The 22,766-nt window shown below is 40.6% G+C and overlaps 1 protein-coding gene across 2 annotated transcripts in view; it reads left to right on the top strand.

Annotated features, from left to right (window-relative positions):
* The window catches only part of VSTM2B (V-set and transmembrane domain containing 2B), a 182,625-nt gene extending 162,545 nt beyond the window's left edge, over positions 1–20,080 (top strand). Inside the window, exon 5 of one of the 2 annotated variants that reach the window (XM_078668548.1) lies at positions 19,370–20,080. In XM_078668548.1, coding sequence (XP_078524674.1) covers positions 19,370–19,458 — 89 coding nt within the window. In that variant the 3' untranslated portion in view covers positions 19,459–20,080. The remainder of the gene's footprint in view (positions 1–19,369) is intronic. The other variant, XM_078668547.1, reaches the window with a different exon arrangement.
* Positions 20,081–22,766: the final 2,686 nt, after the last annotated feature.

Raw genomic sequence — 22,766 nt, 5'->3', positions numbered from 1 at the left:
GCACACTGACTGCAATGATCGTTTATGTGTTGAAATTAACTTGGAAATATACATAGATATATTTTTCTCACCTCTTACTCATCCAATTACTTATGAATACTGAAATATATCCAGACCTTGCAAGGAAAACACACAGGGCCTGATTCACAAAGGGGATCTTCCATGTTTGTGTAAGTTTGTGATTTTTTATGATTCATAAAGGAACTATACTGGTAGTATTTTTATGAGTGCACAGTGTCCATACTCGCGGTGGAGACTCTGCACATAAAAAGATAGGCAGTTGTAAAATACTACTCGTGAAATTGCTTTGTGAATTGTGAAACATTGCAAACTTAGAGAAAGTGTAAGTTTACTTTCGTGAATTAGCTCCTCCCTTATCTATAGAGATGTAAGAGGACAAGCCACCAATCTAGGCATTCAGTGTGCCCTGCTCGGTAGCGGCCTAGTGAGTGTCTTGGTTTTTTGGGATTTCTTGGTAAAGGCTCCGTGTATTGCAAGGAGACCACGTTGTACAGATAGCAAAATGGTCAGGCTTGTTGAATCTCGTAAGCTGTTGCTAGGTTTTTGGGGGCAGGAAAATAGCCTATTGGGATTTATAATGTTAAACCCTCCTTCTGATCCAGCGGGATACCAACCTGCGGACAAAGTTCACTAAATACTAATTCGGGCCCATAAACCACACTCACTCATTACCTGGTTGATGAAACCCCACTGGGGATCAATTTTAGGGCTAATTCTATATGTCAGTTTACCTCTCAGTCTTGAGCCTATTTAATACTAAGCCCTTTCTTATAAATGGATCTATTTTAGGTGATTATATTTAGTACTTATGACAATGAAGCATTTTACCTGTTCTGTTATTAAAATAACCACAGACTCGGATACGTTTTAAAATGTTATCTAAGTTTTACCATGAGAATCAAAGACAAATTAAAGTGTTAACTCCATCATTCTGAAGAGATAAGATTTGATCAAAGTAAAACTATTAATTTAATGACAAGCACCTCCGGACCAGAGGATAGAGAGAAAAGGCACATTGACACAATACACACATTATATTTACCTAAGATGGTGCGAGATCAGACCCCTCTGGCCGAGAGTTATGGACCCCTAAGAAATTCAGGTGATAAGTTCAGGACAGGAATAGGACAGGACAGGTAGCCTCTTCTGGATTAGACCCCTGCATCTCACCCCTGTCTGCTTCTAAATTCCTCCTCGATTCTTCCGTGCTCTTCTTTCTAATTCTATTACCGCCTCGATTCTCCCGCGATCTACTTACTAATTTTTTTGCTTGAAAATTCTAAGTCTGCTTCTTTAGGTATTTCGATCAGCAATCGGACAGCATCTATGTCTCTCAGCGTTCTGGCAGCAATTGAGCTAACTAATCTAACTAACTAACTCCAATTATACCTTCTTAATGGCATGTACCACCCTTAAATGTGTCAACCTTATGAAACTCCTAATTCTGATTGGACAAGTCGAGGGGTTCATCATCACTGCTAAGTTGAATACTTTTTCTTAAGACCTTTGTCTCATGTTCCCACCCATTAATTTGTTTCTCCCGAGCTTTATTTCCCACCCATGTTCATAATGCATTATCAACAATGTATACAGTTTGTACAGTTGTCCATTGAGTCTTCAAGATGACCAGCTGGTTCCCAGCACATGCAGAAAGGGTGTCCTTGATCGAGTGCCAAGACTTGAGCTCGTGACTACGGAGAAGTCTCTACTACGCATGCAGATAGGTGTCACATGGGGGTCAGCCCTTAGCTCTCTTTCAGGCCCAAATACGAACTAACAGAGAAGTCAAAAAGAAAAGATGTTAGATTAAAAAAAAATTATTTCACTGTATACCGCTTATCTCTACTCTAATCCCATGTAATTATAAAGACTATTTATGCATTAGCACTTAGTATACAATGCAATTTAGTTTCAGCAGAGCAGATGCTTAGCATGTGAGTTCTGAAGCGGCCATTTTAACTGTAATTGCGCAGAAGCAAAGCTTTTCCTACAAGTGTTAAGACGTCATGCAGTTGACTCATGCGTAGATCTTTTCCGGCGTTAGCAGCCATCTTTAGTTGCACTCGGGTTACTTGTTAGTGAAACACATAGGCAAGCTTCCCCCTTTTCTAATAAGTGTAAAAATGTTGTGTAAAATTAGTATTTCAAACGTCATTAATAATTTATTAAAAGGTTTTATGACAGGATTATATCCGAGCAAGTTGCTTATTTGCAAATCCTTGCTCCAGCACTTCCACTTCTTCTAGGCACTGTCTAGCAGGAAGAGAAGACAGGCATTCCACACTGGAAGAGTGAGAGTGAGTGGAAACCAAGACATCACCCAGTGCACATTAGACTATATAAGAATGGATGATGTGACAGAGGGACAGGGGAATGCAACTAATAGAGGTCAAGTTCTATTATATAATCCTCTTTGATTCTTATTACTTGATATGTTTTCAAATAGGGGAAGAAATGGCTGTACACCTATGAAAAATAGACTTCACTCTTTCCCTGATAAACTACTAGTTTGGATTTCAAATTTGTGTTTAATATCACATTTTTATTCAAATGCCAGAATGGCCTGTACTCACAAAACGAAATGTCAGACTGCTATATTTTTGGACATTCTATATCAAAGGAATCGCTAAGAAAACAACTCTGGCTGCTATGTATTGAAACTTTTGAAAGGAAAATTAACCTTTTAGATTTATACATGTATACAGTGACTTTATAATTCATTATATTCAACGTGAATGGTTAAGATGATTGTAGATATATTTGTTTGGAATATAGATAATCATGTATATCTACTTTCATTGGCGGTCAAGCTTAGAATTTGTATGTATAAATCAATTTTGTGTTTGTGATTATTTGTATATCACTGGGTGTTTATGAATTTGGTCTGTCTTCTAATTCCACAAACCAGCAGAAGACTTATTTAGAAAGTAATATATCCATCTTCTCTGTTTACTTCTGATCTTGAGAATGGCCCGTTGTGTGGGGTGTAACTCATAAATCACCATGGTAAAATTAAAAATCACATAATCAGTGGTCAAATGTAGCATATTCTTTGGATGTTGGGAGGTTTGTTCTGATATAGTGATAGGAGCCTTTTTAGTGCTAGATTTCAAGGAGCCAAGATCTCCATTTACATGTGTTTTTACAGACTCATGTCTATTTCTTACTGAGTTGGAGACAATGACTCTGGAGTTATAGTTAAATCAAAGCTTCCATTGAAACAGATTTCCTGTTTTCTTAATGACTTTAGTGTGGTTTGACAAGTTGGCACTTGGCATGGCAAGCTTTGTCTGGCTCTGTCAGGGTGTGGGAAGGGGAGGGGTCAAAAAGTGACATTTCCATTTTAACTTAAATAAGGAATCTTTGTTCTCAGAACATAATAAATGCAGCCTTAGTATGAAGGTAGACATTTACTCAATGAGCTTACTTTGCTGAGTTTGGTGGAATTCTATTTAGTCTTATTTGAGAAGTTAATTGTTTTAATATTCTAGGGTAGACTTGAAAGGGTTAAAAGTTAGAGAGTTATGGGCCATTTGTCCGTGAATAATTTGCTAACCCTCAGCTGTCTAAATGTAAAAATATTTGAATCATATTGATGGAGGAGCTTTTTTTCTTGCCATCCATTTCTGGCCGTGAACTTCAAGGCAGGTCCACATATAAGCTTCTGATTGGATTTCAGGCAGAGTGAAATATCTTTTGGGGTTGCCATTACATAATGCAGAGCTTGGTCACACCATCCAGAAAAAAAAAGGAAAGGAGCCATAACTGACCACGTGGAGCCTCCTGTGACTCCATGGCTCTGGTTGGAGGGAGGGCTAAAGGGCATGCATACATTAAAATAGAAGAAAATTAAGTCAATTTGTTCATGCTGTTTGCAAACACAAAGACAGATTTACGGACAAGGTCCACAAACCCTGGCTCAAGGTCTGTGATCCAACACAGACTTGTGACCCCTTGGTTTAAGACCCATAGGGTCCCTTCAGGAGGTCTAAAAAGGGCGTAAAAGTGTGTGCAGATTGGCAAACAAAAACTGTGGTCAACTGTGGTCCACCAACCTTGAAAAATAAACACAGGTGGGAGGTTCGCCTCTGCTTGGCTACATGAAGGCCATGCACAGTGGGAGTTTGCCGACGGGTTGTTGGAGTGCATGTCCGAAGGCCAGGCTGCCAACAGCAGGTTGGATGCACAGGCTGGCCATGGTCAGGCTCTGCTGCCAACCCCTGTTGCGCAGGATGAAAGGTCATGTTCACCACTGTTTGGTTGCCTGTTGATAGTTGGGAACAGGGCCTGGCCTTAGGTGAGGCCATGCACAGCAGGTAGGGTGTATTTTCATAGAAGCCAATACAGTGTATGATCAAAACAGCCCAGATATCCACTTAAAAAAACAAATTTAAGATGAAGTAATGGTTAGCTTGGCTTATAACACCTTAACATATGCTTATAAAAACTCCGAAATTCACTTACATAGACTCAGTTAAAGTACTGTTATGGTTGCAAATTAAAACCAGAGACTCAGTGAGAGTTATAGTTAGCATGGCAGTCCATAACTCTGACCCCAGCCATGCAAGTAATACCTCGAATTTCACATTCTCTAGCAGATTAAACCTAATAATTTCCATTTTCCATTTTAAGTATATCCTGTGACCCAAAGCTAAAGATTCCTTTTCTATCATCAGTCATATCCTAACATAAGTCTATATTAGCCCCTACGTATTTCACTAGTAGCTCTTCATAGATCCCAAATAGCAGAGTAAAATAAGCTATCCTGTCTTGTGCTTTGATCTATGTGGAATAATATAGAAACTGCAGTATTTCTGATAATTTTTTCAATTTGAAAAGTAATACACATTCAATACAACGGTAGATTTCCACATTATCCAGATATGAAACCATTTCTGCGTAACAGGCTGAAATGAGATGTTAAGCAAAAGGATATAATTAAACCCTGATAGAACATTGTATAATGCAGGGGTGAAGCTGTCAGGCATACATGAAAATAGTCTCTCACGGTTTCAAGCATTTTTAGCAAATTAAATGACCCTAGATACCCCAAAGGTTTGGAAAGTAAAGCATTCAATTACACGTTTTCCCCAATAGTCCAGATGTCAGTCCACGAAGAGAAGATGATTTCCATAAAATACGAATTGTATTTTTGAGGCTTTACTGTCATGAGGATTAAAAATGAAATTAGAAATCACACCCCCTTTAATCAACCAACGAAATCACATGGGTGACCTCTGAGCCACCAACCAGCGTTTGTAGGAAATATAGCCGTATTTGCTTCCTTTTGTTGCCTTCATGAGACCACATGCACCAACAACAGAAGTGCTGCAGCACAAGGAGATGATGGACGAAGTTCTGAGACTTTTCAGACACTCACCCTAAGTCACAGATCTGGGTTGAATCCATTATCCTTCTTTAGCTCACTTCACCACCCCGGGGCAAAGCAGAGGCTGCTGATGCTGCCCCTGCCTACCCAAGATCGCCATTCATGTAAATTTTTTAGATGAGATTTGCAGATTAATGTAAACACAAGAGGAGGGAGTTTCAGAACATAGACTGAAGCGCCGGGCGCATGTGTTCATGCTAGAAATATATGTAATTTTCTATTTGTTTCTGTTTCTTTTGCACTTCTATTGATAACTGGAATTCTTTTTACCTATTGTTCTTATCCTCTTGGGAAGCCAACGAATATAAACGGAGCAACATGGGCATCCAGGGGTGTTTGGCCAAAGAAAGCGCTGGAAAACTGCTTTTTTGTGGTGGCGGGGTGGACAGTGAGGTGGTGTGCTAAAGAGGAGACATTGTTGCACTCATGTTTGCCGATCTATAAAACGGATACTGTGTGGAAGCTTCTGCGTTTTAATTACACTTTTATGAGGGGGTGCTGTATGGGGGAAGAAACAAGGGGGGAGAATTCAGGTTGGAGGTGGGCAGATGGTGCGGGTGGGAGAAGAACGGTGGGAAGAGGGATGCTATCCCAGGTTTGGAAGGTGGGAAAACCAGGGGAATGCTGGCGGGCCAGTAGGCAAGGTGCAAGGGGTGAGGGCACAGCTCAGACTGGAGAAGTCGAATTTCTTCTGACTTAACACTACTAATGCTGAAATCTTTGCATGAGATGGGAGAAGAACGGTGGGAAGAGTGGTACTATCCCAGGTTTGGAAGGTGGGAAAACCAGGGGAAGGCTGGCGGGCCAGCAGGCAAGGTGCAAGGGGTGAGGGCACAGCTCAGACTGGAGAAGTCGAATTTCTTCTGACTTAACACTACTAATGCTGAAATCTTTGCATGAGACAAACACGTGAGCCTATCTGTGTGTCACTGAAATATATAGATATACCCAAGTGTGCAAAAATAATCTAACCTTTTATTTCGAATACATGCAGTTTTCAAGTATTCCTTCAAGGCAACCATTGTGCTATAAGAGACCTGGTCATTGTATGGCTAGACTACTGTAACATTATCAACACTCTTGTGCCAAGTTCCTTATCTACAAGTTTGAATGTGTTTCAAGAGTGAGTCTGGATTAAAAAATCTTTTTTGAAAAACTAGTCTGCTAAAAGGATTCCAGTAGCTCTCGATGTGTTCAGATTTCAATTAGATGTAATCTGCATCATGCTAAAAGGATTCTTGAAACCTTCAGACAAAGGAAAATTAATAAGCATAATTTAGAAAGCAATGGTGGGCAAACATTCATACAATTTCACTAGTCAACATTCAAGTATCAGTGGCAAAGCAGCTTGTTTCTTGGAGTATGGGGCCAGAGCATCTGGAATTCTATTGCTCAACTGCGGCACAGGGAAGCTTTTTATTGACCAAACCATTCAAATGAGCTGTGTAAGGTTTATTTGTTTAACAAAATATAATGACCAAAGAATACAGGAAAGAGAATAAGCCCAGCATCTGGGACAAACCCAAACTTTTGTTAGGTTATATCATGTTATGTAATGTAATTTTGTAATACCTATTTTATTGCAAAAGGTAGGGTGCTTAGCTGTTCTGGGATCAGGAAGGCAAAATGTCTGTGATGGCTTTCGAAAGAAGCAGTACTGATGATGTACATTGTTTTATATAATAGAAATGATGGGAGCCTGCCAATGAACATCCAGTGGGTCATAGCTAGGATCTTAAAGTAAATCCTCTGCATGACTAGAAAAGGACAAGAATTCAGTGCTATGATTATTGACCTGGTGAAATGCTGTCCCATCCTCTGAGAGCCATGAGCTTGCGGGCGGGCATTTCTGAAGAAAAAATGATGAATTTGGAATTGAGAATATTTATTCTGCCACTGGCGTCCAGTCCAACGTGGCTTCTTGAGGCCACCTCAGATGGCCGGAACCGCACTGTGGAACAAGAGCAGGTCAGAGTTAGGGAGAGCTGGTGGGCCACCGCGCTCCTTATCTAACCTTACCTGTAGGCTGAGGCCTGCCATTATGATATCCAAAGTTGGCATTTATTCCTCTAGGGGTGACTTGTCTGGGACAGGCCATTAGCATCTCTTCATTCATGGGGAATTATTGGACTCAGAATTTCCTTTACAGGAACCCATCCTGTCCAAGATAAGATGCACGTTTTTTCTTTACTAACCAGTCTCTCCCAATGTAAAATGGTGGGACCCGCTTTTGGTGCGATTTACTGTTTCCAAGGTATATAAAGGAGCTAGTCCTTTCCCCCTTGCATCGCAATGTTCCTTAGTGTTAGGAGTGTTTCCTAGCTCCCAATTCCCGTCCAGGAGACATTGTCTTTTCTAGAGTTTTTGGTTTCCGCGCTTCCAGTCCATCACACTGGATTTTTTGCTTACTTTTCCATGCTGTCTTGCCCTGGTCTCCCTGTTACCATAGTCTTGCAGTCACCTGGATATTTTTTGCCCTAGGTGCAGTTTCATCCATCTGGGGCCCCTTTCTAAAGGCACTATCTGCTATTTACTACCTAGTGTCAGCTGTATCATGGCTAATAGAAGGGGTCACACTTATCTCTGGCAGACGAAGAGAGTCAAAACTGAAGCTCTCCAGTCTACTTGTTGTCGACATTGTCCAGACCGGCATTCAAATCCTGACAATTTTAAGATCTAAAAAAGGCATGCCGTAGTAGTGTGGTATTTAGCTGCTGTATTATATATACAGGGATTCAACATTTACACAGAAAAGCAGAATAAAAATGAGCAATTACACAGCAGTTGTTCTCACTAGGTTGATTTGCCTCCTAGCATTCTGTTGGCACATGCATGTCAGAATTTCAACATTCCTGTTGACTACGGAATTGGATCTCCCTTAGAACGAAAGCATTATTTCATTAATATCTGTGTCACCATTCATAAACGCACATGTTGTAGCATTGACTATTAATGATGTTGAATGAATCCAGGAAACTATTTCCAGTGCCCTTGAACCCATGTGCCGAATTCTGTGGTCAAGCTCACACTGCATTTCACCCTCAGTTTTGAGTCTTGATTAAATCAGCCTACTTACTTACATAAGTCTTTGAGATGAGGTTGAGGACCATTAACTAGAATTTTGTTTTTCACCAGATTCAGTTTTAATTTACTGATACAAATCTTGGGGCTGATAGCCTACTCATAGTTGTCCAGTTTTCCTAGGGTAGAGATCAATCGTTAAAAATATTTGTACCGCGCACTTACACCAACGGTTTCTTGGCGCTCTTAACAAACTGCAGAGATCATGGTGAAGGAGTTACTCATATGCTGACTGAAAAAGGAGGGTTTTTAGCTGTCTGCGGAAGCAGTCATAGCTGGGACAGAGACGGAGTGTGGAAGGCAAGGAGTTCCAGGTAGAGGGGGCTAAAACAGAGAAACTAGAACCTCCATGCTTTTTCAGTTTAAATTTGGGGACCACAAGGAGATTGAGAGATGTGGAGCGGAGGGCTCTAAGGGGGATGTAACGAGTCAGGCAAGATGATACAAAGGCAGGAGCTGCCTCAGTAAGTGCCTTAAACACCGTACAACCCATCTTGAAGAGACACCGCTTGGAAACAGGGAGCCAGTGGAGGCTGCGAAGGAGGGGGGTAACGTGATGGTGCTTGGGTTGGTGAAAGATCAGGCGAGCAGCCTGATTCTGCACCAATTGCAGCTGATGGAGGTGGCATGCCGGGTCCCCACATACAGCAGGTTGGCGTAATCAAGCCTGGAGAATGTGGAGAACAAAGTCATAAAGATATGTTTTTTTGGCTTAAATGTTGCCCTGAAGTGGTAACACCTACCTCAAGCAGATACCTCCTTGACATATTAGTTACAGAAACAGTTTTCTGGCAGTGTGTAGTACAACCATCATAATATGAAAGTTAAATATATACCTTGCGGTTATAAAATTGAAATAGGGGAGTTTCCAAACAGTGATGGTCAAGAGTAAAATTCTTGTTTTCTTTTCCATGACAACCATTCTCATCTATTTTTATTCAGTTCTGTATAAAGGCACAGCAATTTCTTTATTGCCAGCAAAAACATGTTTCTCAGCACACTTTCCATTATCAAGGCTAGTGGGTCAGTAGTATTCTGTGGAGCGACAGAATGATAGTTTTAAAAGTGACACGACTCAGACGAAGCACAGGGGCACAACTGAGCACAATTTGATGTCTTAGCAAGGGTTCTCCGATCTGAACAGAGAATTGGGGCTCATATACAACTGTTTCCAATACAACCAAAGCTAAAGCTGAAAAATATCAAAAATCGACAAAGTTGTTCCTACTGCTCCAATCATTGTTATTCCTCTAAGAAATTATCTCTTTTCGTCTCTCTTAAGAATATCCTAACTTTCACTCCACTACATGCTACTGAACCACTACCCTTGAAAATAAGGAAGTATTGCCTCATACATGTCTTGGTTGTCTATTAAGAAAGTGATGTGACTTTACACACCACTGAATAAAAATAAATGCAAATGGTGGTCCTGGAAAAGAAAACAACCAAACAGTTATGCCAAAGAAAGAATCAAAGGTTACAGTTATAGTTTGAAAATGAAGGGCATTAGAGAGGATCATTATGGCACTATACTCAAATTTGGCCTAAAGGTCAATGGAAAGGGAGCAGTGACTGTAGGGAAGATCTGTCAAAGAAGATAAAAAATGACCCACAGCTGTGGCCCTAATGTCAGTGCTTAATAAATGGTTGACCAAAATCTCATGGTCAGCTGTATCAAAGGTCATGAACTAAGGCGCATTCTGTACATTCTTAGCCTCTTATCATAGGTCAGTCAAACTGGAAACCATCATGATTATGTACATTTCTTCCTTTTGAATCCAACTTAAAGGGGGCTCCAGATTTGAAATTCCCCTGAAGTTACCAGGAACACTTGAATGCAATGAAGGTTTCTGCAGGATGGGTGAAACTAGATCTGTGTGATGTTTTTAAGTTGCCGAGGACAATGCCTGCCATAGTGATGAAGATTAAGTCTATGTAATAACATCTGAAGTTCAAATGTGTTCCTTTAAAATAGTGGTCAGACAGATTTCCAAAGAGCAGCTTTAGCGTTTACTATTACCTACAGAAACACAGAGCTGGCAATTTGCTGACTATGGTAATTATCTTTAACTCATGCACACAGGTATCAAGAAATCTGGCAGCATTTGCGCTAGAGTTCTAGATCTTTACAGTTTTTAAATTCAAGCATTCTGTTAGACAGTTATAACTTTCTTGAGAATGAGTTGCTAAAAATGTCAAAGCTGCTAGTGCCATGAAATCCTGGAACATATTAAAAAGCTCTTTTTGTGAGTACAGTGTTTCGAACGAGGGCTCCTGTAGTAAGACAACTTGCACTCTGAATCAGTACTCTATTGACGCCAGGATATTGTCAATTTGTCATTTTTCAACCTGTAGTTAATTAGTGAGCCACTTGTGTTCCATTTGGCATTTTCACAATTTTACTTTGGCATTCATTTCATAAAACAGTGAGTGAGTTTTTTCAAGCGAAAAAACAGCAGTGGCTTTATAAAGGGTGACCATATAGTGACAGTCTTGATTCTGTAGATAGCATCATATATGGACAAGTTTGGATCATATGTTGTATGTTCTCCTCAATTTCAGCATGGAAGGCATCGAGCACAAGACCTCTCACATCAGCATCAAGCCTGAGAGACGGCATTGGTCCATCCAAGCCTCAAAATGTGTAACGCAAGCGAGAGTTTGCACAAGCTTTGGCTTGGCAGCCATGCTGTCTTGCTAAACCAATTATCAAAATGTAGATAGGTATTGTAACCCATGTTCCTTCACATTTTTCCTGTCTCTGAAACACTTTACTTGGGTTCGCATTGCTCTGTAAAATTATAATCAGAAAATGAATAAGTACAAATAAATGTGCCCCTGTGTGCGACCCAGGTTAGTCTGTTGTAATAGTGTACATCTGGCACTGGACTTACTGCCAGCGTATACCTTGGGTGATCTAGTCACCCTCAGCATTTGAATGTATTCATGAGTCCTTGTGCCATTGCATAGAGTATACTTACCGATGTGCTTCCGATTTGCTTCCCATCACGTTTTTCAATTCTTGTTTTTCCCCATTGACAGTGGATGTGTTAGTGGTTCACTCTTTACTACCACATGGGGCTGCCCTTATCCCAGCAATTTGGGCCTCCGAGTGATTTACTCCTTTCCTGCACCATTTGCACTGTGAATCGGGACAGTTTTTGGTTTTCCAATTCTCTGCAGTCTGTACCTATGTGCATCATGTATTGTCCTGATTTGGAGTTTAAATTTGATAGACACCTCCAGTGTTCATTATGCCTTACCTCGTCCTGATGATGACCCTATAGGTTTTACCTGGTTTGCTAAACCTTTGACATATATGGCAACAAATACTTACTGAATGTCCATAAATGCAGAGTGCAGAATTTGAATTACATGGACTTAAACAATTGAACACTCTTCAAATTCATTCTGCATAGTCTGTCGCCATTTTATCTTATCTGATCACATATTGGGCTGTACATATTTTTAGCACTGAAACCATGTGTTCACTTTTAACAATGAGCACTTCTGTAACTTATGATTATATATCTTTTAACTGTGTACTCTAGTTGAACCTTATTTACATTAATGCACATGTTATTCATTTTTTCACATGGTAATTTCTTCTTTCATTAATTGCCTTGTGATATATTGACTATATTCTATGATTGACGATACTATTCTAAAGTGCTATCTCTTTTGGACATTGTTGTATATGCACCACACTTGACAGCAGGAACAGAGGGCCAAAAACTAGGACAATCTATGAATAGAGGAACACACGGGACCCTAATTGCCGAAAAGGCCACTTACAGACATTTTCACTGGCTAAAACCAGGGTGGGAAACTGGAGCAGAATCTATCATTCCCAGAGTACTTCCACTTTTATCAGGGGACTTCCATGGTTCTACTTGGAATGCCACAGCATTTCTCTGCGGCAAAATGAGTGATATACGAGGTATCAGTAATGAACACTGCATTAATACTTACTCTATGAAAACTCCAGCCCTACTTACAGTAGGGCGTGTGGTTGTTCCAAATTCATAGATTCTTCTGGGGAAAAAAAGAGAAACTTCAAAAGTGTGACATTTAAAAAGAGACAGCCTCGAGGCAGGATTGTTCTGAGAATCTGTCATTTTTGTGTGTTTAAGGCGACTACGAACATTAGTTCTTCTTCTCTGAAGCTTCTTTCTCATTTTACTTTTTCCTTGCATTGAACACAATTAGCCTCCTAGTTTCTCTTAATCTTCTCCATCTGCAGATGAGCTCTGCCACATTTCAATTAATTATTAATTATTGACTGCGGATGATTTGTCGGTGTCATTCGGTGTCACAGAGGCTGCTCAGGCGCCTCTGTGAGGAAATGATTGCGCGTTGCCGCCCACACTCCTGTCTGCATGCGCAGCGCGTTTCTCACTGCCGCTCGCGCCTTTCCTGATGAGGAGTGTGTGCATCGACTATAATGATAGATCTCTTCTCTTTTTGTGTAGTTTTTAATTGCTTTGTTTACGCACTGGAAGCCCTCCTTATGCATAATGCACAGAGGCTGATCAGCAAACCTCTGCAAGGAGCTAGCAAGCTATCAGTGCACGACGCCTGCAGCGGCGTCGCCAGGGGTGGTGATGACAGAGGGAATGGCCAGGGGGTGATTCCGGCTGGGTCTGAGCCTGGCACACATCTCTGAATATTTTTTCCTCAAATGATTCCCGTCTTGCAGAATACGTCCTTATTCTTTATTTACCATACGTTTTTGCCAGAAATTCGGTAGCGTTTTAAAAATAGTTGTAAACAACAAAGCAGATTTAACTTTTATCAAGCCTGTTATGTGTGCTGCCATGTCTATAAATATCCATCACTGATCCATGGCATAACCTCCTCCTTATGCTCCCATCCTCAGTGATTGCTGCTTATGCCAGCTGTATCAGACGCTATGAACAGCCAAGCGATTTTGCAGGACCCTGGTAACAAAAGATCATGCTGAACCCCACGTCATGGACACCCTTTCTTTCCTTAAAACATTTACCTAGGGAAAGAGAAAAGATGGCAGGTACAGCGTCTGATACCATCCGTTGTTTTTAGCCATGTTAGATGTAATGGATCTAATGAATAAACAGGACAGGCTTGTGCCAAAATCTAATGCTAGATTTTGAAGCACAGCCGTGGTGCCCTGACAAAGGATGGGCCTAGGGAATTATGTCCACTCTCCACACCCCCTTCTCTTCACCCCTATGTACAGATAAGTAAATAAATACATTTCCTGGAGAGCAAGGCCAGACTGGGAACACATGGCAGGCCTGGCAATTTTATCAGACCGGCCCCCACACGGGGGGGGGGGTGCATGCGTCAAGCACTGTTGCTTAACAAAACTGGCCCCAGCACTTCTGCTTTTTTTGCTGGGGGCCAATATTGCAGCATCGCTGCAAAACTAGCATCACAGTAACAAAACTGGCTCCCAACGCTCCTAGACCGACCCTCAACCTTCCAGCCGACAGAGCAAAGGCCTGATGCCCGTTACGGCCAGTACAGCCATGACACAGAGTGCCTGACTATCCTCCCTCAAGGTCATCTTGTGATTCTGGAGGGATTTGCACTTGTACTGCTTGAAATACATTGGCCTTCCTTTCGATGTTGGTCCTGTGATTCATACTCAACTTTGCCTCTGTTGGCCTTGGCTTCTCCCCATGATAATGCATTAGCTCCAGGTATTCGTGTATTTTTAGCATTGTTTATTGAAAAAGTGTTAAAGGGCCAACAAATGGCTGCATGCTGGATTTTAGCTGCTGTTGCTTAAGATATTCTTCTGTTTTTACTGGGAAATTGAAAAAGTTTGATGGAGTACTTCAGACTATGGGGCAGATTTATGAGGCCCTTGCGCCACGTTTACGCCGCTGTTGCGTCACGCAAGGCGGCGTAAACGTGGCGCATCCCTACGAGGCATTTACAACGTGACGCATCTATGGAGATGCATCACGGTGTAAGGCCCTGCGCCACATGAAACCTGCGTCAGGTTTCATGTAGGCGTTACGGTGCAGGGGTGGGCGTTCCGTCGCAGGAACGCCCCTGGAAAGTGACTCAGTGAAATCTACAAGATTTCACTGAGTCACTTTCTACGTCAATTCCTTACGTCTGCTTGAAGCAGGCGTAAGGGTGATGCACCATGCAATGTAGGAGTGGCCCCTGTGCATTGCAGGAGTCATGTCGCAAGTGCGACATGACTCCAGCAATGCACCGCCCGTACGCCGAAAGATGCGTCACGCATCTTCCCTGCCTTGCACCATAGTGCGCCGCATTGTAAATGCAGCGCACCATGGGTGGCGGAACTGTGGCGCACATTGACTGGCGCATCCCTGGGGATGCGCCAGTTAACGTAAATCTGCCCCGTTGTTTCGAGGACTTGATGTCAAACAGGCACTGCTTGAGCGCAACTAGGACTCCTATATTTAAAATGGGGAACGGCTGGTCCTTCTTATAGTGGTCATGGAGTGCATAGGTCGGCCATATTGGGAAGGGATGGGAGGCATGGGAGGCTAACTTTTGCTTTGGAGGGTTCTGGTGTGGAGATGAAGCTCACTTCGTTATTCATGTGGTGAGGTAGACTAACTCGGCGTAATGAAGATTACCGGTAAGTAACCGGGGCATTAAGTACAATAAAAGGGTGATGGTGCTCTTTAAAGGTATCAGATGAGTCAAAAATAATTGAAGCTAATCAGAGCACTAATTTCCCTTTTTGAGTCTAATTTCATTCCATTTTTATCGAATCTCCCTCTTGCTCTTTTTCCCCTTCCTATTTCTCCAACTTCCTTTCCTCCATTTATATGACTCTTCCCATCAATGTCCTAGTAATTTGCCACCTCGGAGGTTCCAGATATATCTTTACATCTCTCGACTTTTGTTGCCATTTTGATATCCCTCATAGCTGTAATAATTTTTTAACTCACAAGCAACATCTGTCTTTTTTGATTGAGTGTTTAACTGACTCGGTTTTTCAGTGAAATCTGCAACTACCCCTTCTAGAACAAGTCACTGATTTTCAGATGTGTTGCTTTATTTTCAGACGTATTTGTACCTCACTGATCCTCGCATAAAGTAACTAACTCATAGACAAAATGGTCTGTAGCCTAGCCATCATGCTCTGATCATACAAGTCAGTGCCTATGTCCTCATTTATGTACAGTTCATTAGTAAAGTAATTATTGGCATCTTTTAAATAGTTATTAATCTATTTCAGTTCTAAGAATATAATTACTTCACCTACTAGCACAAATGTATATTTCAATGTATTCTCCATCTCCAGATATCAGTTGCACACCTATGTGGTAAACAGGCGCAAATGTAAATTCCACATTCACTAAATCCATATTGGTGGATTAAAACTTATGCAGTTGTAAGGTTCATATTATTTTCAAATGCAGAAAATATGAGTATTTAGGTGAATTGCCAAATTGGCAAGTTTAAGATTTTGGGAAAAACTGTGGGCCTTCTCTTAAATGAACACTTGCGGTAGGAGTTGTACCTCCTCTAAGTATGTGGGGATAGAGTACATATTTTTGCTGGTAGCTTGGTAGCCCAGAAAATATGTGCAAGTTTGCTTTTGTCAGAGGCAGGTGGCTTCCCTTTACAGTAAAGGTCAGGTAGCTCTTCATAATTATTGTGGGTACATGAAAGAGTTTCACAAATCACATTTCCGCATCTACATATGTAGAATTCTCATCCTGTTGCATATTCCGCATTCCTAGGTTTGTTCCTGGGAGTATCCCAGGATCTAAGAGTGTCATAGGTTTCTTTCAGTGGCATAATAATAGCCCCCAAAACCCCTGCGGTGCAGGGGCCCCCTTAAGCACTGTTTAAAGGTGGGGGGTTCTTTGCGTGAGAGCTCCTGACTGAGTCAGGACCATAGGGTGCCTCCCTCCATGCACTTTGCATGGGGACCCCCTCAAGTTTCATTATGCCACTGGTTTCATGATCGGCTCCTGGGATTCTTTGGCATAGTTTTACATTTTGCAAAATGCACAAATTTAAAAGTCACCTTTCAGAAGTATATTTCAAATGCTTCTGCAGAGGCTTTATGAATCGGGTCAATAGTTATTTCTAACCACTAACATTCACATAAGTATGCACAGAAAGCAGCACCAAGTGCATGTCATGTGAGTATTCCCAAGGGCTCTTATTTCCCCATACAGAGTTTTCCATAACAGAGAAGTCCACACAGGGTAATGGAGAAATATCTGCAAATTTTCAGTGTTCTTTCCTCTGCAAGGAAAACATTCCTCCCCTTGGAGAACGCCGGTTCCTTATAACCGCACCTAACGTGGGTATATTCCATTGTTCTCCCCTGCACCCCCCGCCCCTGGGAAGGGCCTTGACTACATCTCTTTATTGGGGTAAACCATTTCAAGGATACTAAGAGGACAAAGATGACCTTTGGAATGCTCACAACCTTCATGCTTTTTGGGGTTCCCAACATGCCTGTCAATCCACGCCTTGGGACGCCCATTTTCCATCACTTTAGTAGGATTTAGTAGTGAGGATTTCTCCACACTTGTGGCACTCATTAACGCATAATCATTTTGAGAATTCCTAGTAGGTAAAGTTATGGCTCAATTTACCTTAATTTACGACTATATGCATTTAAATAATTGGCCTAATTCAAGAAGTCCTAGTGCAGAAAGTCAGAATTTTAGTACTGTGGGATTACTCCTATTTTTTTATGAAATATAGAACCACAGCATATTCCTAGGAATCTACATCAGTTATGAATGGTGCTGGAACAGTTTTCAGAGTGGCCCGCTGCCATCAACAATGTTACATCACTGAAGTCATAGGAATCTGGAAAAATCTAAGTATCAAACAAACAACAGATATAGCAAATGAGCCACACCACTTTAGCTAGACAGTGGTAAGAGTGTAGTATGTAGCCAGTAGTGCTTTTTGGAGCACAATTTTGCAAATAGTTTTCTACATCTTGGTGTGGTAGCACACTGTTGTTTACTGACAGCATATGTTCCATAAGAATGGCAGCAAAAGTCGCACTGACATGAGGTTTTTCTGATAAAACGATATAGTGCACAAACAATAATGTGAGGGAATCAGCTTTCAGCAAGTATTTATCATTTGCACATTACCAAATAAAGTGTCTTGTTTTGATCCTATTCATATCTTTGTTTCTATCACACTTGAGAATTACAAGAAGACAGTTGTGCTTTCTTAACTGCTAATATGTTTTGAAATATTTGTATACTTCATTTAAAGGTATTTAAATGGTTGTGTGTGTTAGAAAAAAATTGATTGGCCTGACATTTGACCTCTGCCCTTAAACACATAACAAATTGACAAGATAAGAAAAATTAAAGACATATTTACTGCTCATTTGCCTTCTGAACTCCAGTTATTTTTTTTTTTGGGGGGGGGGGGGGGGGAGGGGTTAGCAGCACCCCCCAACCTTACTGTTACCACCTATGTCAGTCTCAGTTTCCCAAGCCAAATCCTGATGGTAAAGGTCACAATGTTTAAATGCCATCATAATTTTAAAAAATCTGCATCTGATTAATGCCCTTGGCCTGGACACAAATCCACATTATGCATCCTCGTAGTCAGGATTGGGAAATGTTCTTTGCAAGTGGATTATTTAAGCAGTGGAATCGAATGTTTATCCGTAAGTACTTTTGGAATCTCCACTGTAGTCATACTTCAAAGATAGCAGTGGACTCTGCACTGAGTTTCTCTGTGGTTAACTAGTAGTTCATGTATGTACTGTCATCACAAAATGGCACTAGCCCATATATATTACAGCTGTAGACAGCCGAGTAGTTAACACATTCAATCCTAGTCATAGAACTGCATCAACCTACAATGCATAAGCAACATACCTAACCAGCTACCCACGGATAGGAACATTTTTATATTTCCAAGTTTAAGACAAAACAATACCAGTTCCTAAAATGAAGTTTAGAAGGTAAATAATCATTAAATTCGTGCAGAACATCAATGTTAAATTTAGTTTTGGGGTTTATATACATTCTGTAGTGAGTTCAGCACATACTAGTAACAATATATTTTTTAACAGTCACAACCTGAGTTATCAAAAAGTATTCTCTGCCATTTTTTCCCCCATGGGTACAACATTATCAAGGTTGGAGTTTCTAGCCTCACATAGTACATCTAATATGTTGGGCTAATGTGTCCTCTGGCTGGGAGCCTTTTAGAAGGTGTACATTTTTCAAATATTACTACCAGTGCTCAGGCGATAAGTGGATGGGGAGAAAGCAAGACCCACAGGGACAATGTTTCATTCTACCAGTTTTTCAGCAGGGTAGGATGGGATACACTAATAGCTAAATTGTGGCTTTCCGAGAGCCCTTCTACGCAGGAATATGAATAGCTTTTGGGGTCTAGAGCTGCCATGAACATTCTGTGTACCTCACACTTGTTGAGATCTGGCGTAATGGCCAAAGCTGCCGACTGTGGAACTGGAGAATCAGGTTTGAGTTTTGGCACATAATCTGTCCTTGTGTAATATAACTGGTGCTCATGTAAAGTGTTCCAATTCCTTCAGGTCAGGTTTGCGCTATATAAAACTGAAAATAAAAACTGTTGTTATTTTAGTTTGCACATAACTCATCGTTGAAGCTTCAAAATGGAGCAGCAGTAACTTTGGCAGTGCTTCATTACTCTCTGAAGTATGGAGTCTGATACTGAAGTTAAATACAATTTTGACCAAGAAATTGTAAAGTTAGAATCGCTACGAGTGATTTTGTTTTTTATCACAAAGGCATCTTAAAGACTATTCTAGACTAATTCTAAAACCATGCAATAATAATTGCTTAAAATGGTAACAGTGATTCAGTGTGTACAGTTTTTGTGGAAAACAACCTCTCATAATCTCCTTTTGTGTCCTAGGTACAGGAGCGACCAGTGCCAGTGACCGCCTGCTCTACCTGTTGCTTTTAATACTCCATAATCTTGTACAGTTAATAGTGAATCACTGATGGACTTTTTCATCTCGAATCTCCTTAGCCAAGCAACTCGCCAATCGACCAACCAAACCAACAAAAACCTGCAATGTAAACCTTGCTAAAAACTACAGTTTTGATGGTGAACAGGGAAAGACTGACAGCAGCATGAAACATTCTACAAGGAGAAAAAAACAATATTTTTGCAGAGGTGACTCACGAAGAAACATAATTAAAATGCATCTCCTTTCAAAGTAATATTATTCAAACTGTGCTGGATGTACCGCACTATGATTTTTTGCCTTTTAAGCCCTCCAGACTCGTTTGAGTGTCCTGTCTATCTTTATTTTTTGCACGAACTGTCGAGCAGTAACCTTTGGAACACAAGTAAAGAGACGGCGTCAAAAACTTTCCATGAAAGAGAAATATTTTTTGTAGGTTTCTTTTGTTTCAGTTTTTGCTCTCCCCCCCCCCCAGTTTTTAAAAAAAATTAAATTATTTCTTTTCAAGACATGTTTTTGATTAAAAAAGGCACACCTTACCATAATTCATTGTCAATAATATTTATTTTTTAAATAAAGATTGGAAACAAGGTAAGACAATTGTTTATAAACTGTATTGTATATTGCCGAATAACAGTTGAATAAAAAAGGTTTTGAAAAAAGGTTGTTTGCATTTTCAAAGAAGTATTTAGGAGTCTCCATCACGCTATTCTAGGCAAAGAATGTTGGCTTAAAGTTTCCATGGCGGAATCCCACTGCATTGCTGATAGCTAACATGGCACCCTCTTGCATCTAAACTGGTGTAGCTTCTAAGGTTAGGCAGGAAAGAGTGAATTGTGCTATTACACCTGTGATAGTTGCTCTCATCCACATATGACCACCAGTGGTAGCTCACACAGGTAACGCTGTGGGGCGGTGAGCCTGGGGGCGTGGTTGGGTGGGGGGTAGTAGAGTTCGACATACGACGGGAAAGATTAAAGTAATTAAATAAAACCACTTACCTTGCATCGCCTACACCACTGATGACCACTGTTAACGATGAGTAGAAACATGTCTCTCCTATTGTAGTAGTGCTGCAATGGAGATTCAGAGAATTTAAATAATGAAATTAGTTGATTACACAAAATGAAGCATTTTAGTTATTAGTTGTGGGGGTTTCGAGATGGGGTGTGGCCAAGAAACGGTCATGAATACCAGTGATACTCAAACCTTGCACTGTATCTTTTAAAAATGACTCTGGTCTTCATGTAGTCAGAAGACTGCATGAAGCTATACTTGACCGTCTTTTTCACTGTACAGTTAGGCCATGATTTAATAACACTCTGTGCTGGGTTTGCGTGACAAAAAAGGGAGACATTCCCAGTGCAAAGTGTTGTGGTGGGATTAACTTTCCAATACAAATCATGATTTGCATTGGGAAGTTGCCTAAAGTAAAACAAAGTAGTGCTATGCGCTAGTTTGCAGTACTCCGCGACAAGGGGGCGCATTCTCATACCCTGGGTGTTGCATGGGATTTCCTAAGCACCCACCCATGGCTTTCCGGTTTTGATTAAAATCCAGTTCTACTAATATTTTGTATACAGGGATTTGCCCCACAAAATGACACCTCCTCGTGACAGGTGTAACAGTTGAGCAAGTTTTAAAATTGACATGATGTCATGAAATCTTGATAAATGGACAAAATCATATATATATATATTTAATATTGCCCCGTGCAGTCCAAGTTTGTGGATTCCTCTTTATGTCTATTGCTTTTTAATTTGCAGCATGGATCATTAAACATTTTCCAAAGTATTGTTTAGAACAATATAACATTTTGAGGTTAGTAAGCTTGTAGGCTTCGTGCACATTAGAATTTTTCTTGCCCCCCGTAAAAGAATGCAGCCCTCTGAATGTAATGGCTAATGTTTTCTTTTCAGAAACATTTTTCATGACAGCAACATTTTTTATTTTTTGCAAGAGAATATGCAGTGTAAATTTGGGGTTAACACGTCTAATTGAGATGGCATTGTAGTCGAGAAAAGTGACAAAAGGTGGGAACTGAACACTTTGCTTACTGTTTTGTGTTTTTTTGTTTTACATTTTGTGTTGATTTCGATCCACCTCAAAGATATTGTGCAACCTTCTGGGGGGAAATAGTAGGAAGAAAGTACAGTGCTCTTTGTAAAATGTTGGTTTTCACTTATTCCTCATTCACGACAAAGAAGTAGAATTGACTTCTCTCTAGATCAAAACCAGAACTTTTATGTCTTAATTAAACGCACCGAGCTAGAAAAGCTAAAACAATTTTAATCTCTCTAGATCCAAACCAGATTTATGTTACAATTAAATTCACCGAGATAGAAAGGCTAAAACAATTACAATCTCCTTCATTGGAGTAGATCTTACCTTGATAAAAAAAAAAAAAAAAAAACGTCCATCAAAAATAGTCCATCACTGTTCTCCTTCAGGAAAGAAGTGAAAACATGGCTTTTCACTGCCAGTTAGATCTAGTCCTGTTGGATCCCGAGTCTCTTGAATCTACCCAGCATCAAAACGCCCAAGGGCAATCGCGCGCTCTACAAATTTACAAATCAAATCAAATCAACTGAAAAGAACGACATATCGTGAAAGTTAAACTCTCTTTACTGTAATGTCCTTGCTTCTGCGTTGAAAGCCCTTCACAGGTCCGATGTTTGTTTTGTTTGTTCTTTTTCCATCTCCAGTATACCACAATCATGACATAAATGGTTGAGGTGATGCTAATTCACCCTTGCTCCTTTCAACCTTGATTTAAGCGTTACAAATTTAGGCTTCTTGACTTACTACTTCCTGAGTCTTTAAATAGTCTATTCTTGCATTAGTTACAGAATGTCCATCCTCATTCCCTACAAGTTATTGGGTAATACCGCAGCTCTTGCCAGATGCTGCCTGGCGAAAAGCGATTTGACACCTCACCAGGTGTAGTAAATGCTGGTTAAATGCTATTTCTTTTACAATTCCAAGTTCTAGGTGCTGTAAGTGCTACTCTTACTAAATGTAAAAGGGCTCAGTTTTAACCTTCTTTCCGACATCTCACTCCAGGGCCAGATGCTAATAGCCAGCGCATAACTTGCCAAGCTGTCTTACCAGCTTTCTCTGAGGGATATGTTTTGGCATCCTACCTCACTGAAAATCACTTCATTTCTACTGGCCCAAAGGTAGGGGATGTGAAATCCGTTTTAGGCAACACTTCTGCAGTAATGTATGAAGGGGGGCTGCACTCGAATATTCGAACTTAATCAAATTAAACCGGTATATGTGCTGTGTCGGGATTAGTGCCTGCACACTGTGAATAAAGACTGTATATGGCCTGGTGCCAAA

This window comes from Lissotriton helveticus, chromosome 12, assembly GCF_964261635.1.
Source record: "Lissotriton helveticus chromosome 12, aLisHel1.1, whole genome shotgun sequence".
Classification (NCBI taxonomy): domain Eukaryota; kingdom Metazoa; phylum Chordata; class Amphibia; order Caudata; family Salamandridae; genus Lissotriton; species Lissotriton helveticus.
The sequence above is the reverse complement of the archived record's forward strand: the minus strand, read 5'-3'. Positions and strand labels throughout refer to the sequence as shown.